Source organism: Doryrhamphus excisus, chromosome 23 (assembly GCF_030265055.1).
Source record: "Doryrhamphus excisus isolate RoL2022-K1 chromosome 23, RoL_Dexc_1.0, whole genome shotgun sequence".
In the NCBI taxonomy this organism is placed as follows: domain Eukaryota; kingdom Metazoa; phylum Chordata; class Actinopteri; order Syngnathiformes; family Syngnathidae; genus Doryrhamphus; species Doryrhamphus excisus.
This window is the reverse complement of record NC_080488.1, coordinates 8349090-8362470: the sequence shown is the minus strand read 5'-3', so window position 1 is coordinate 8362470 and position 13381 is coordinate 8349090. Positions and strand designations below refer to the sequence as shown.

Below are 13381 nucleotides of genomic sequence, written 5' to 3'. Positions count from 1 at the left end.
TATGTTTGAATCATCTCACTAATAAAACAGGAGCTACTGTTGCAACTGTAACTCGGAACCCGATGTCACTTCCTGCTTCCTGCTCCTCTAGGGAACGTATTTATAGCAACACACACAAACACAAGTCTTATTTATGTCATAAATGGTTTACATACTCTGACTATATCGAGTAATAGGAGTGTAAAAGTGACTATGGGGTGTTAGTTCAGGTCTACAGGGTTCTAATTATGTTAAAAAAAAACATATTTAGAAGTTTATGAACAGGTTTTTTCATGCTCTATAAAACTATTCCATTTATAAATACTACTTCACTTGAATTCAGTTATCACGGTAAGGTCTGGAACCAATTAACTGTGATAAATGAAGGATTAGTGTATTTGAACACATTCTTGTCCCACTAGCTTCTTTCTCATTTCATCATACAAGCTTCAGTTTATGTGTTGTTTGGTTCCAACCGTGGCTACAAGTCATGAACCTTAAAGCCATTATAGCCACATAAAGGCCAAGTATGCAAAACTAAAATCCAAAAGTACAAGAATACTGGAAAGGCTTTTCCTCATCGACAGTATCCTGGAGAAGTATTCACCCTGCCTAAGGATTTGTGACCTAAAACACAATTTACATGAGGAGAAAAGGTCAAAATTCATACAGAATTACATATTTCTGGATGTTTTTTGTCGGCACGACGTCCTTGCTTATGGGTAAGAATATTGTTTCTCTTATTAGATGTGAATAATGCATACGGTGATATTGATATATATTGTCATACTGCTAAAAAAGACACATATTGGACACAACATGTGTGCGATCTAACAAGATGGTGAGCGCACAGGCCACACAGCTAGGAGACCCAAGTTCGATTCCACCCCGGGTACTCCGATTTCCTCCTACATTCCAAAAACATGCTAGGTTAATTGGCGACTCCAAATTGTCCATAGGTATGAATGTGAGTGTGAATGGTTGTTTGTCTATATGTGCCCTGTGATTGGCTGGCCACCAGTCCACGGTGCTCGGCCAATAGATTTGGGTCTACCTGCTCATAAACACATTATTGTAGCGTCCTCCTGGCAGAGGCACAGAGACTCTGACAGTTTTTTTAAACTTTATTGCTGACCTTAAAACACTCCTCAGTCCCACTACCGTATCCTTAAGCTCCCACACACATTTCTCCGTCACTCTCCACACCAGCAACACAACACTTCCTCATTACCCACCAATCACAGTCACCGTGAGCTGCATTCATGAACATCGGAGGTCTGAAAGGCAGGTTGGTACATTATAATAGGATTGGCTATGTCGTTCTTAACACACCTCATGCACACCAGGTCTGCCAAAGAATAAAAAAAAACGCAACAGGAACAAACTTAGCTAGTTTACTATATATTTTGCATATTTTGCATATTTTAAATCCAATAGAAACTAACATGAAAACACTTTAAGTTTTGAGACACCCAACCTTGATAAGAAAATTTTCATATTTTTAAATCAATTATTTTCGTACATAACCTGTTTACAACCTTCTAAATACATTTAACATTATTAGAGCTCTAAAGACATGAACTAACACCCCTAAAGTCACTTTTACATTCATATTACCATATTATAGTACACACAACGAGAAAAAATAAGCCATAAATGAAAGCCATGCTCGTGTGTGTTGCTATCAATGTGTGAGCTTAATGAGTGGTGGGTGCACAGGAAGTGACATCAAGGTTCAGAGTTGAGTTTCAGCTTCCCGTGGGTTACGGCTGCAACAGTAACCGGTGTTTTTATTAGGGTTTATGGTGTCGTTGACCAGTGTAGAATACCACATAATATCTTTTCAATGCCTTAATTTGTATTTTACATCATTTAACTATTTTTACACTTAATATATAAGATATAACATTTCTTCAATATGCATATGTTTTGTTTAATAATCAGCTGCATTCAACAACAAAACTGAATTATTTTATTTTTAAAAATTTGCACAAAATTTGACCCTCCAAGTGGCTTCTCAAACCTGTAAATTCACCTTACATTTAAAAAATAGGTATAATATTCAATACGTAAAAAACATGAGGATGGAAACGGGTACTGTGATCAACTCAGTATTTGTAGAAGCGCATATGCATATGCACAAGCATGTTTGTGTATAAACAACCCTCCATCTGTGCCTCCACCACAGCTTAACTTGGATGGCCCGCTCAAATCTATCTTCTCTTTCTCTCTTTCGTCCAAACACACACACACACTTTTACAGTCAGGCATATTTCCCTACTTTCACATTTTCACCCACCGCAAAGACACCCCACACCCCCTCCTTTCTTTTCCCCAGCTTCCGTGGCCATGCTTCTTTGGTCACACCTTTCAAATTGAGTTACAGCCCGCCGAGAAAAGTATGGAACTACAACAATCACATGAGACGCTTCTCTTGACCACAGCGTGTCTCTGTCAGGCCACAAACTGCACAAACATGTCTTTCTGTCACTTTGCTAACCATCCATTCACACAGCACCAATAACAGCCTGAAAACACTATCATCAACAACACGTGGGTAGAGATGCGCCTTTTCATCCACGCTTCACAGCACATGCCCTTTTTGCCACATAGGCTGAGACATAGTGAAACATGTCAACATTTGTAGTCATTTCACCTTAGATTAACAACTTCAGTGTCATTGTGACGGTACACTAACTTTAATAAGAAGATTAATGTCTGTCACTGTCACTGCAATACCTACATAGGCTGTCCGTAATACAGGTGGACCAGCCAGGACACCAACACTAGCATTATGGTTGAGTCTTACAAATATTTGCGACATCATAATGGTCATTTAAACACATTATAACATGATAACACTGGTAGTGCAGTGATGCATACTGCTGCTTTGCGTAGTACAGGGGTGGGCAAACTACGGCCCGGGGGCTACATCCGGCCCGCCAAGTGTTTGAATACGGCCCCCCCAATCTTTCAAAAGTATTTAATTTAAACTCAACATACAACCTGGCATCATGGCCTGAGCCAACCTTTTGATGGTTGTATCAATTTCGTTGTTTGACATGGTCTGTTGTTTACAAAGTGCTACTGAAAAAAGAGACACAAGCACATAATAATAATAAAAATTAAAATAATTATTATTATATTATTATTATAACTATTATGATTATTATATTTATTATATTAATGCTAATTATTATATTAATTATATATAATAATATTGTTATATTTGCATATTTTACATAATAATAATATAATTATTATTTTAATTTTATTTTAATTATTATAATATTTTATTATTTTTAAAATATTTAAATATAAATATAAAATAATAAATAATAATAGCAGATTGCATGCCAATTTTACAGATACAATAATACCAGGTGGACTGTTACGTGTAAAATATATAGTCTGCCCCCCCCCGGAAATTTTGTTATATCAATGCGGCCCGCGAGTCAAAAAGTTTGCCCACCCCTGGCGTAGTAGTTAACACACTGGAGCTGTCCAGTGCTGATCCCAAGTTCAGCTAAATGGGAGTGTGTTGAGCTTGTTTGAGAGGTCAGCCAGAATCAGCCTGTGAGTTATGGCATTGCAACTCATTCATTCATTTTCTACCGCTTATCCTCACTAGGGTCGCGGGGGCATTGCAACTATGAATGATAATACAGGTAATACGGAAGTGGTAGTGTGTGAGGCGAGAGTGGAACCGCACATTAAGTGCTTTACAGAGACCTTAAACCTTGCAATGTAACCCGCACTCGGCGTTCCCAGCATCACTTGTTTGTTTGCGGATGTTAAGTCCCAAAAGTGTCTAGGGTAGGATGGAACAAACAAAAGTGTAACAAGGAAAAATAACACATTAAGTATTTAGTTAAAGGAAGCAAACTTTTTGGTAACATTAACGCAAAAAAGCAGACTCTCTAGAATTACGTCATATGCAGGAGAGTCTCCTAATGCCTCACACTCTAATGGAAAAAAAAGCAACAAGAAACAGGACATGTCCTGAGAAAAACAGGATGTTTTGGCTTGTTCATTGTTCCCATAGACCAGGGGTGGGCAAACTACAGCCCAGGGGCCACATGCGGCCCACTAAGCGGTTGAATCCGGCCCGCCAGTTGCTTTCTATAGTAATGGTCATGGTTTTATTTCATTTGAACATGCATCAGATTACAATTGAATGCATCCCATAATCAGTTCACAGTTCCACATGTCCAAAAGGAGTAGGAAGAAGCAAAGCTTATTAAATCCTACCCCTCCATCTGGTACTTTTACAATCAGTAACTGTTACATTTGTTCACTTCCTGCTTTCCATAATACAGTTTAAGGTTTTTTTGTTGTTTTTTTTTAATAATGTACCTCGTACCGAAGTACGGGGTGATGTGACCCTACAATGACATAATGGGTACCATAGTAACTGTCAATATAGTGATTTATTGTATGTATTAGTGATTATTTTGCAAACATCAACTGCTTCTAATTATTTCAAATTTTAACATACAACAGCTGGCAACATAAGTCAAGTCGGATGTATGATTCAGAAAAAAAATTGTAAAATTCAATTTCGTAATTTGCTGTGATCTGATGTTTAAAGCTCCTGAAAAAAGTGACATGAGAACATACAACTGATAGTACGACACTTTTACAGATAAAATTAGACTAATAATTCAATGCGGACTGTCAGAATTATAAGCGTAAAATAGTGCGTATTAAATATATATTCTGCCCCTCCGAGACAATTTTGTTAACTCAAAGCGGTCCGCGAGTCAAAAAGTTTGCCCACCCCTGCCATAGACGCTATGGGAACAATGAAACCTATAAACGTCATAAATAAGTTTGTTTCTAAATCTGCTGTATCTACTTTAATGCATTAATTATATGCAAAACTAATGTCCTTAGCATGTGCACTGGCCACCTCATCTTTTGGGAGATTTACCTACGCTCACTTCAACTTCCAAGAGGGTATTATTATAATAAAGAAAGATGTGACAAAATGGACAGAAAAAAGCTGGTCACATAAGCCAAACTGAATATTCATGATTCCCATATTGTGTTTAATAGCCTTTAGATGATCTGGCTTAAAACAGCCGCAAGACAAACGTGCTTCTTGACTGTAAGTATTTTTTATTGGCTCCACAAACGTTTCAAAGAAGATATTTTTCATCTGGAGGATATTTTTCACTTATTATGCTCATAGATCATCCTGCACGTGCAGTGTGCAACACACAAACATCCAAGCTGAACGCACCAAGAGTAATAAATAATTCTACTGCGCATTGCTTGTACCAATACTGCAGTGTGAACGTCTTCAGGCTGTGTTAACCACATTCCCCCTTTGTTTACAATGAAGCATTGCGCCGCTTTTCTCACATCCTTCTCCTTTTTCAATACAGTCAAAGCGACTCTTGTATCATCCTGTCTGCGTCTCCAATCTCCTGAAGCGAAACTGTTTCAACTAAAGTAGCTAAAAGGGTTAAGATGGTTAAACATTGCAGCCAAAAAAAAAAAAAAAAAAAAGCATTTACTACGTCTGCTCAGGGGAGAAATAAGGGCTGGAGACCATTAGGGAAATGACAAAATGAGGAAAATGAAAATGAGCTTCAAAAGCAAAACAGTGCAAAATTTGCCTTTGAGAGAAAACAAGGCGAGTAATCGGGTAAAAAGCGTGTCAAGGAGAGGTGGACGGGGGGCTAGCTGTTCTTTCCGCCTAAGGAAACCGAAGGGGAGGGTAAACAGGAGAGAAAAGGATGGCGCTGTCATTAAGTGAGCTCGTCGTGACCATCAGGAACATTAACTCTGTCCGTTTTGCTTTCTTCAAACTGGTCCCTCTTTCACTTTGAACTCCTCTTTTTGGTCTCTCAGCCATTTCCAGCTTCTGCAGCTATTATGGAACCTGCACTGGTAATTACACATTTGCCAATTTCTGATGTTGCTTCAAAGCAACAAGAGTCTTAGGAGCAAAGTAAACTGCAAAGCTGCTGTGCAACAAAGAAAGTAGAGCCTTTATGATAGCTGCAGCCACACATTTCTTTGCTGCTGGTCGCTAATTCAATTAATATCAAAAGGCCTTCAGCCAACTTGAAAGAAAATTGTCTTGACACTACGCCGTCATTATACGCAATATTTCCTCTCTGAAAGCTTCATTTGGCTAACTGTACGCACATTTCTATTATGTTAAAGATGTGCGACGTTTATCGATCCGCCTTAAAATGGATGAACTCCCCAAATCCACATAAACACCTCTTTGCCAACGCCTTTGATTGGATTGCCACCTCATGAAAATTAAATGTACTACGCCGCTGCTCCCTTCAGGTCTGAGTCATGAACAGGGAACTATTGATGACAGAGGAAGTTTGAACATCCAAGTAAATAATTCTGACAGCTTGCACAACAAACACTGACAAATGTAAAACTCAACAGCACAGGAGTTCCTCAGTCAGCCTCCAAAGTAATGTTATTTTGTGACCTTATTTCCTTTATTGTGATGGCAGAGACAATCGGAGATGCTTGAGATCATCTTGTTAATATTTCATTAAATAATATACAGCTGGTATTCCCTTCAGGGTCAATTATGTTCTTTAGGACACTAAGGGCCTCTAGGTTGCTAAATAAATCCCTCGTTGATGGCAGGGAATTGATTCCTGATGCGTCTGTGATGAGTGAATCTCCACGAAGTAGGATTCCATATTATGAAACTTAATATTTTATAGTTACAGTCTAGAAAAGATGTTGATGACTTTCTAAAATATTTTTTTACCATTATTAAAGCCCTCTGGACATGAAATAACACCCCTATAGTCAACTTTACAAACATTCATTCATTCATTCATTCATTTTCTACCGCTTTTTCCTCACGAGCGTCGCTTCTTTGCTGTCTGAGGCGGGGTACATCCTGGACTGGTGGCCAGCCAATCACAGGGCACATATAGACAAACAACCATTCACACTCACATGCATGTTAGCATGTTTTTGGAATGTGGGAGGAAACCGGAGTACCCAGAGAGAACCCACGCATGCACGGGGAGAACATGCAAACTCCACACAGAGATCACCGAGGGTGGAATTGAACCCTGGTCTCCTAGCTGTGAGGTCTGCGCGCTAACCACTAGAACGCCATACCGCCCTTTACAAACATATTACCCAATATATTAGATATAATCTGAGAAAAATAAGGCTGAACGGCAACCAAGTGGTTAGCGTGCAGGCCTCACAGTTAGGAGATCAGAGTTCAATTCCACCCTCATCTCTGTGTGGAGTTTACATGTTCTCCCAATGCATGTGTGGGTTTTCTCCGGGTACTCCGGTTTCCTCCCACATTCCAAAAACATGCTAGGTTAATTAGCGACTCCAAATTGTCCATAGGTATGAATGTGAGTGTGAATGGTGGTTTGTTCACATTTTACAATGTCTGATTTCACTTTTATAGTGGCGGCTTTCCTTTTTTTTCCACACACTGCCATCAGGAGACTTTGTTAAACATATCGAAACACAGTTTTTTTTCAGAAAACTGAAAAAAACTTCCCCTAAAATAATAACATTAGTACTGGCGTCTTAAACACTACAGCGCATACGGCCCCACAGCTAGGAGACCCGAGTTCGATTCCACTCTCGGGCATCTCTGTGTGGAGTTTGCAGGTTTTCTCCGGGTACTCCGGTTTCCTCATGCTAAACATGCTAGGTTAATTGGCGACTCCACATTGTCCATAGGTATGAATGTGAGTGTGAATGGTTGTTTGTCTATATGTGCCCTGTGATTGGCTGGCGACCAGTCTCGCCCGAAGACAGCTGGGATAGGCTCCAGCACCCCCGCAACCCTCATGAGGATAAGCGGTAGAAAATGAATGAATGAATGAATAATATACATCAAGAGCAGCACGGCGGACAAGTGGTTAGCGCGCAGGCCTCACAGTTAGGAGATCCGAGTTCAATTCCACCCTTGGCTATCTCTGTGTGGAGTTTGCATGTTCTCCCCGTGCATGCGTGGGTTTTCTCCGGGTACTCCGGTTTCCTCCCACATTCCAAAAACATGCTAGGTTAATTGGCGACTCCAAATTGTCCATAGGTATGAATGTGAGTGTGAATGGTTGTTTGTCTATATGTGCCCTGTGATTGGCTGGCCACCAGTCTCGCCCGACGACAGATGAGATAGGCTCCAGCACCTCTGCAACCCTCATGAGGATAAGCGGTAGAAAATGAATGAATGACTAAAGTTAGCTGGGATAGGCTCCAGCATAAAGTGTGACAGTGAAATAGATTGTATTCATTATAGTAGTTGCATAGCTTACCAGTAAGATTTTATATATATAGTATATGTTTTATAGTCATAGGTAGATCATTCTTACTTGTAATTCTCAGTGTGAGCACCCGTATGGACACACATATGGATTTTTTTTCAGACTCAATTAACTTAATGTGCATGTTTTCGGAATGCGGGAGCAAACCAAAGTACTTGGAGAATGTGCAAACATGACAGGTCCAAGCTGAGATTCAAACTCACAACCTCCTGGCTGTGAAGCAGAAATGCAGCCTACTTCCTGTGTTTACATATCTGATAATCGTGTCGGAAGAGGACCAGTTTTATCCGTTTCCAGTTGAATATTGCACAGTATTTGTTAACTTTGTTGATTCGATTCTAATTAAAATAATAATAAAAAAATAATATTTTTTTAAATCAGGTAAAGCACATGACTTACACCATCAGAAGATCTTAAAATAATCAAATGACACTTGACGCCATCCTTCTATCTTCCACATCTCTGACACACACGGGCCTTTCAAAGTAGTCGCGTAAAACTTCACGGTGTTGGTGCATGTGAAGTTTAAGTGCGTCCTGAGACGGTGCTCTTGATGGAAAAGCTTCAACGTGGCAGCAAGAAAAGAAGAAATGGGGCCACGGCTCCCACAGGAGCCCCTTTCCTCTCACTAAAGCTCAGTCTGCCCCTGAATTTAATTAGATTCTGATATCAAGCTTTTCCCTCCTATGCTTCCATCCCCTCTTCAACATGCGTGAAATTGCATGGCACTATCTATTATTTATTCACACTCATTTGCTTATTGTTTCTTACAGAAGCATTCGTTTGGGTCCTTGCCGCTGCGATACGACGCTCTACTTCATCTCCCTCACCGCTCAGGCCCACCTCCTCTGCAGATCAACTCGTTTGCTGATCGGAGGGTAGCTATAGATTTTTTTTTTTCTCTCTCCCCCTCTTTCACCCAATGACAGCACAGTGAGGTGCTATGAGGGCTGGGTGCTAATGAGCTGACTCTGCAATGCTGGGGGAGATGCTCTATAACACAGGGGGGAGTGAGAGGATGGAACAGGCGAAGACTCAGAGGGGCCATTATGACCATGCAGCACAGGGGTTAGAGGGATTGAAGACAGAGAGAGAGAGAGACATTTTGGCTCCAAAATGCACCCCCCCCCCCATCTCATTCACTGAACTCATCCTTTAAAATGACATCCCAAAATGTCACTCTCAAGTCTATTTCTTCCTCGTTTATCCACTCTGTGTCTACTAATTGCAAGTCAAAAGAGGGGGGGGAGCTTATTTGTCTTGCTCTGCACCACATAGTATATGACCAATAAAAGAGCCCATAAAGACACTTACAGCACAGTAATGCGTGTCATTTTATATTATATGCTACTTATCTTAACCCGTTCACATCAATCGTGTGATCCAATCCAAAGCGCATTGTCCACGCGTATAAACTACATCCGCAAAACCAATGTGCGTAAACTGTGTTGCCATGGAACTTGTTTTAGTATCGAATACTGCAAGAAATAAATAAATGAAAATATAACTAGAAAGCGGTAATCAAGTGGAATTGGGTGCATGTGTGGGGAGAGAACACTCACACGCGTGGGTGACCGAGAAGCTGTTAGAGGACTCCAGGTTGTCCACATTGTAGTTGAGGTGGAAAGGCTTCTCGGTGGTGTTTTGGTTGGTGTTGTAGAGTTGCACGGCGAATCTGAAGGCGCTGTGCTCCTGCACCGTGGAGCGCATGAAGAGCCCCCCTGCAAGAGGAGCGGGGATCACATAAAAACCTGCACTGTTTGACTTTTAAATCTGGATTAAAATGATAACGCGTGGAAGTATTTTTTATTTTATTTTACTTGGGTAAATAAACGTACCTTTTCGCACTCGCTTTTTCTTTTTATCCCCACGCAATACTCCAAATCATTCACCATTAAATCTACAGCATTTCTAAACTTACTGTATTTGGTACGTGAATGCTGCGTGTGCAAATTTTACCCTTAAGGTATTCTTGCAAAGCACTTACCGATATTAATCTGATTAGGAAATCCCGCAAATGATGTATCGAAGAGCCACAGGAGAAGCAACACCACGCGTTGTGCCATTTTCACCTCCCGCAATCTGTTCAACTCCTTGGGAAGAAGGTGGGCAAATTCATATGTTCCGGATGGAAGCTGACGATGGGAATCCAGTGGACAGATGATGGTCGCTCACAGTGCACCAATAAGGTTCATTGAGGTGCACAAGAGAGGGAGAGTGAGAGGAGAAAAGGAGTGAGGCAGAGAGAGAGAGAGAGAGAGAGAGAGAGAGAGAGAGTGATCTGATTGGATGAATGTTGGTCAAACTTGATCGGGCATTAATTTAAAAGCAGTAACCTGCTACTTTCCGACAACCTGGAATAACCCTCGCATTTGTCCGTATAAGGCGACCAATCAATGGAAGCACTGCAATCTGTGGTGGCCAATAGGCTGCAAGGCTGCATGAGCACGTTTGTATCTGCAGCATTGTGGTGATGGACATCAAGACTACTTAGTATATGCTGTATGTTTACACAATTCATTAGCCCAGGGGTCTCAAACTCAATTTACCTGGGGGCCACTGGAGCTAGGGTCTGGGCAAGGCTGGGCCGCATCAGGTTTTCCAAAAAAAAAAAATACACATTTATTAAAAACAGAAAAATATACAAACTCTTTCAGTGCTTTTGTTCCGATTTTCTACAATAAAAGCTCTAATAAAACATTCCACTGTTCTTAAATATCTTAATTTTTATTTTTCTGCACAAAATAACATAAAAATAAATAAACAAATCAAGAATAAAGAAAATCAATCAATCAGTAATAAATAAATAAATACAATAATAATAATAAAACGGCAAATAATAAAAACTTAAGAAACCACATATAGTTGGCGGTTAGACAAATATTTTTTTTTAGATTAAAATGAACAAAGCATTATTAGAGCCCTGTAGACATGACAAAACACGACTATAGTCACATTTATACTCTTTTTATTTACAACATATTGCGCAACTGCAGGGTCTTGAGACACATGCTAACTCGCAAACTAGAGAGCTAGCGACCTAAACGGTAGCCTTCAAGTTATTTCCTTGAAACTTGAATAGCCAAAAACTTACCACTTCCACACGGATAGGGAGGATAACTATTAACAGTTATTTAATCTTTAACATGAACATTAATCAAACGTAATAATTTTTTCTGGGTACATGATACCATACAGCATCCCTATCAAACTTGCGCGGGCCGCACTAACATTAAACTTTCATATCAAGGCGGGGGCCTCAAACTAGTGTCCTGCAGGCCACATTTGGCCCGCAGGCCGAGTGTTTGAGACCCCTGGTCTAGCCTATTCCAGCTGTCTTCGGGCGAGAGACGGGGTAAACCCTGGATTGGTCGCCAGCCAATCACAGGGCACATATAGACAAACAACCATTCACACTCACATTCATACCTATGGACAATTTGGAGTCGCTAATTAACCTAGCATGTTTTTGGAGTGTGGGAGGAAACCGGAATACCCGGAAAAAACCCACGCATGTACGGGGAGAACATGCAAACTCCACACAGAGATAACCGAGGGTGGAATTGAACCCTGGTCTCCTAGCTGTGAGATCTGCGTGCTATGTGCTATGTAAAATAAATGTACACTCTGTTTACATTTGTTGTTTACTCTGGCCCTATTTAAATACTTGAGCATTGCAAAGGGAGCCACAACAAAGAGGCTGAAGAGCCACATGCGGCTCTGGAGCCATGGGTTGCTGACCCCATGCCTAGCCTATTATCAATAGTTGTTAAAAAGAACAAGCTGAACCAAAATACATGGTCAATATTTGTCATCGTTAAAACTAAAAATGTATAAAAATAGTGTGGCACTTCAATTCTGGCCGAATTAGATGACATGGCATTAATGGCTGCCGCTTGTGCACACAAGCAGTTGCAGAGAAGCAACCAGCAATTTGCAGTCATTGTGTGTTTACTCTGGGTCAAACGAGACACCCAACTCATGAGAAAGCCGATTCACGATATTGGGTCCAAAAGACATGAGGTGCAATGAAAAATGCAAGTGTGTTTTAAAATGTACAAATTGAAACTCAAAGATATTATTGTAAAAAAAAAATTTGAGACCCAATAAATTACCGTTATGATAATGTATGTATAATATCTCAGTGTTTTTCCTCTTATCTAATTGTCTATTTACATCAGGGCTGCTCACCTTTTGCTCGGTTCCACTCATGGCCCCTGCGCCACACTTTGGACACCCATCCATGTTTTGCCAGGAAGACGTGTTACAGCAAGCTGATGGAAAATTGTGTCCATTTATCCTACTTTGCAAAAACTCACTATCACAATCGGGTCTGGAAGCAATTAATCATAATAAATAGGAATGGCTGTATTTCTAAACTGATAATACTGTCTTAAATATGTACAGTATATGACTGATACACTGTTTTACAGTATCTTATGATCAGTATGGTCGCGATTCATTGAAACACTTTCGATGTGAAATAAACAAAAATATGGCGGCACGGTGGTCTAGGGGTTAGCGCGCAGACCTCACAGCTAGGAGACCAGGGTTCAATCCCACCCTCGGGCATCTCTGTGTGGAGTTTGCATGTTCTCCCCGTGCATGCGTGGGTTTTCTCCGGGTACTCCGGTTTCCTCCCACATTCCAAAAACATGCTAGGTTAATTGGCGACTCCAAATTGTCCATAGGTATGAATGTGAGTGTGAATGGTTGTTTGTCTATATGTGCCCTGTGATTGGCTGCCGACCAGTCTAGGGTGTACCCTGCCTTACGCCCGAAGACAGCTGGGATAGGCTCCAGCACCCCCGCGACCCTCGTGAGGAAAAAGCGGTAGAAAATGAATGAATGAATGAATAAACAAAAATATACTTATACGATGCTTGTTGCTAGGCAGAGTTCATAGTGACCTATCATAGCTGACCTATTTGTTGATACAAAAAAATTGAATAAGACAGATATTTCCACTAGGTTGTCTGAATGACAAAACTAAAGGAGATAAGCGCTATATATCTTGAAATAGCTGATTGATGGTACCATAATACAGCATGTCACAATCTTATTTGAATCTTGTCTCGGTTAAATCCCACAGTGCTTTTCCCCAAGTTGCA

At 40.5% G+C, this 13381-nt stretch overlaps 1 protein-coding gene across 6 annotated transcripts in view; it reads right to left on the bottom strand.

The window, feature by feature from the left end:
• The window catches only part of LOC131110555 (glutamate receptor 3-like), a 129347-nt gene extending 118844 nt beyond the window's left edge, over nucleotides 1-10503 (bottom strand). For all 6 annotated transcript variants that reach the window (XR_009120911.1, XR_009120910.1, XM_058063769.1 and 3 more), the window contains exons 1-2: nucleotides 10258-10503; nucleotides 9833-9991 (exon numbers count right to left, since the gene is read on the bottom strand). Coding sequence is in view for 4 of the 6 variants with exons in the window: in XM_058063769.1 (XP_057919752.1) it covers nucleotides 9833-9991; nucleotides 10258-10336 (238 nt within the window). In the remaining 2 variants the exon portion in view is untranslated. The remainder of the gene's footprint in view (nucleotides 1-9832; nucleotides 9992-10257) is intronic.
• Nucleotides 10504-13381: the final 2878 nt, after the last annotated feature.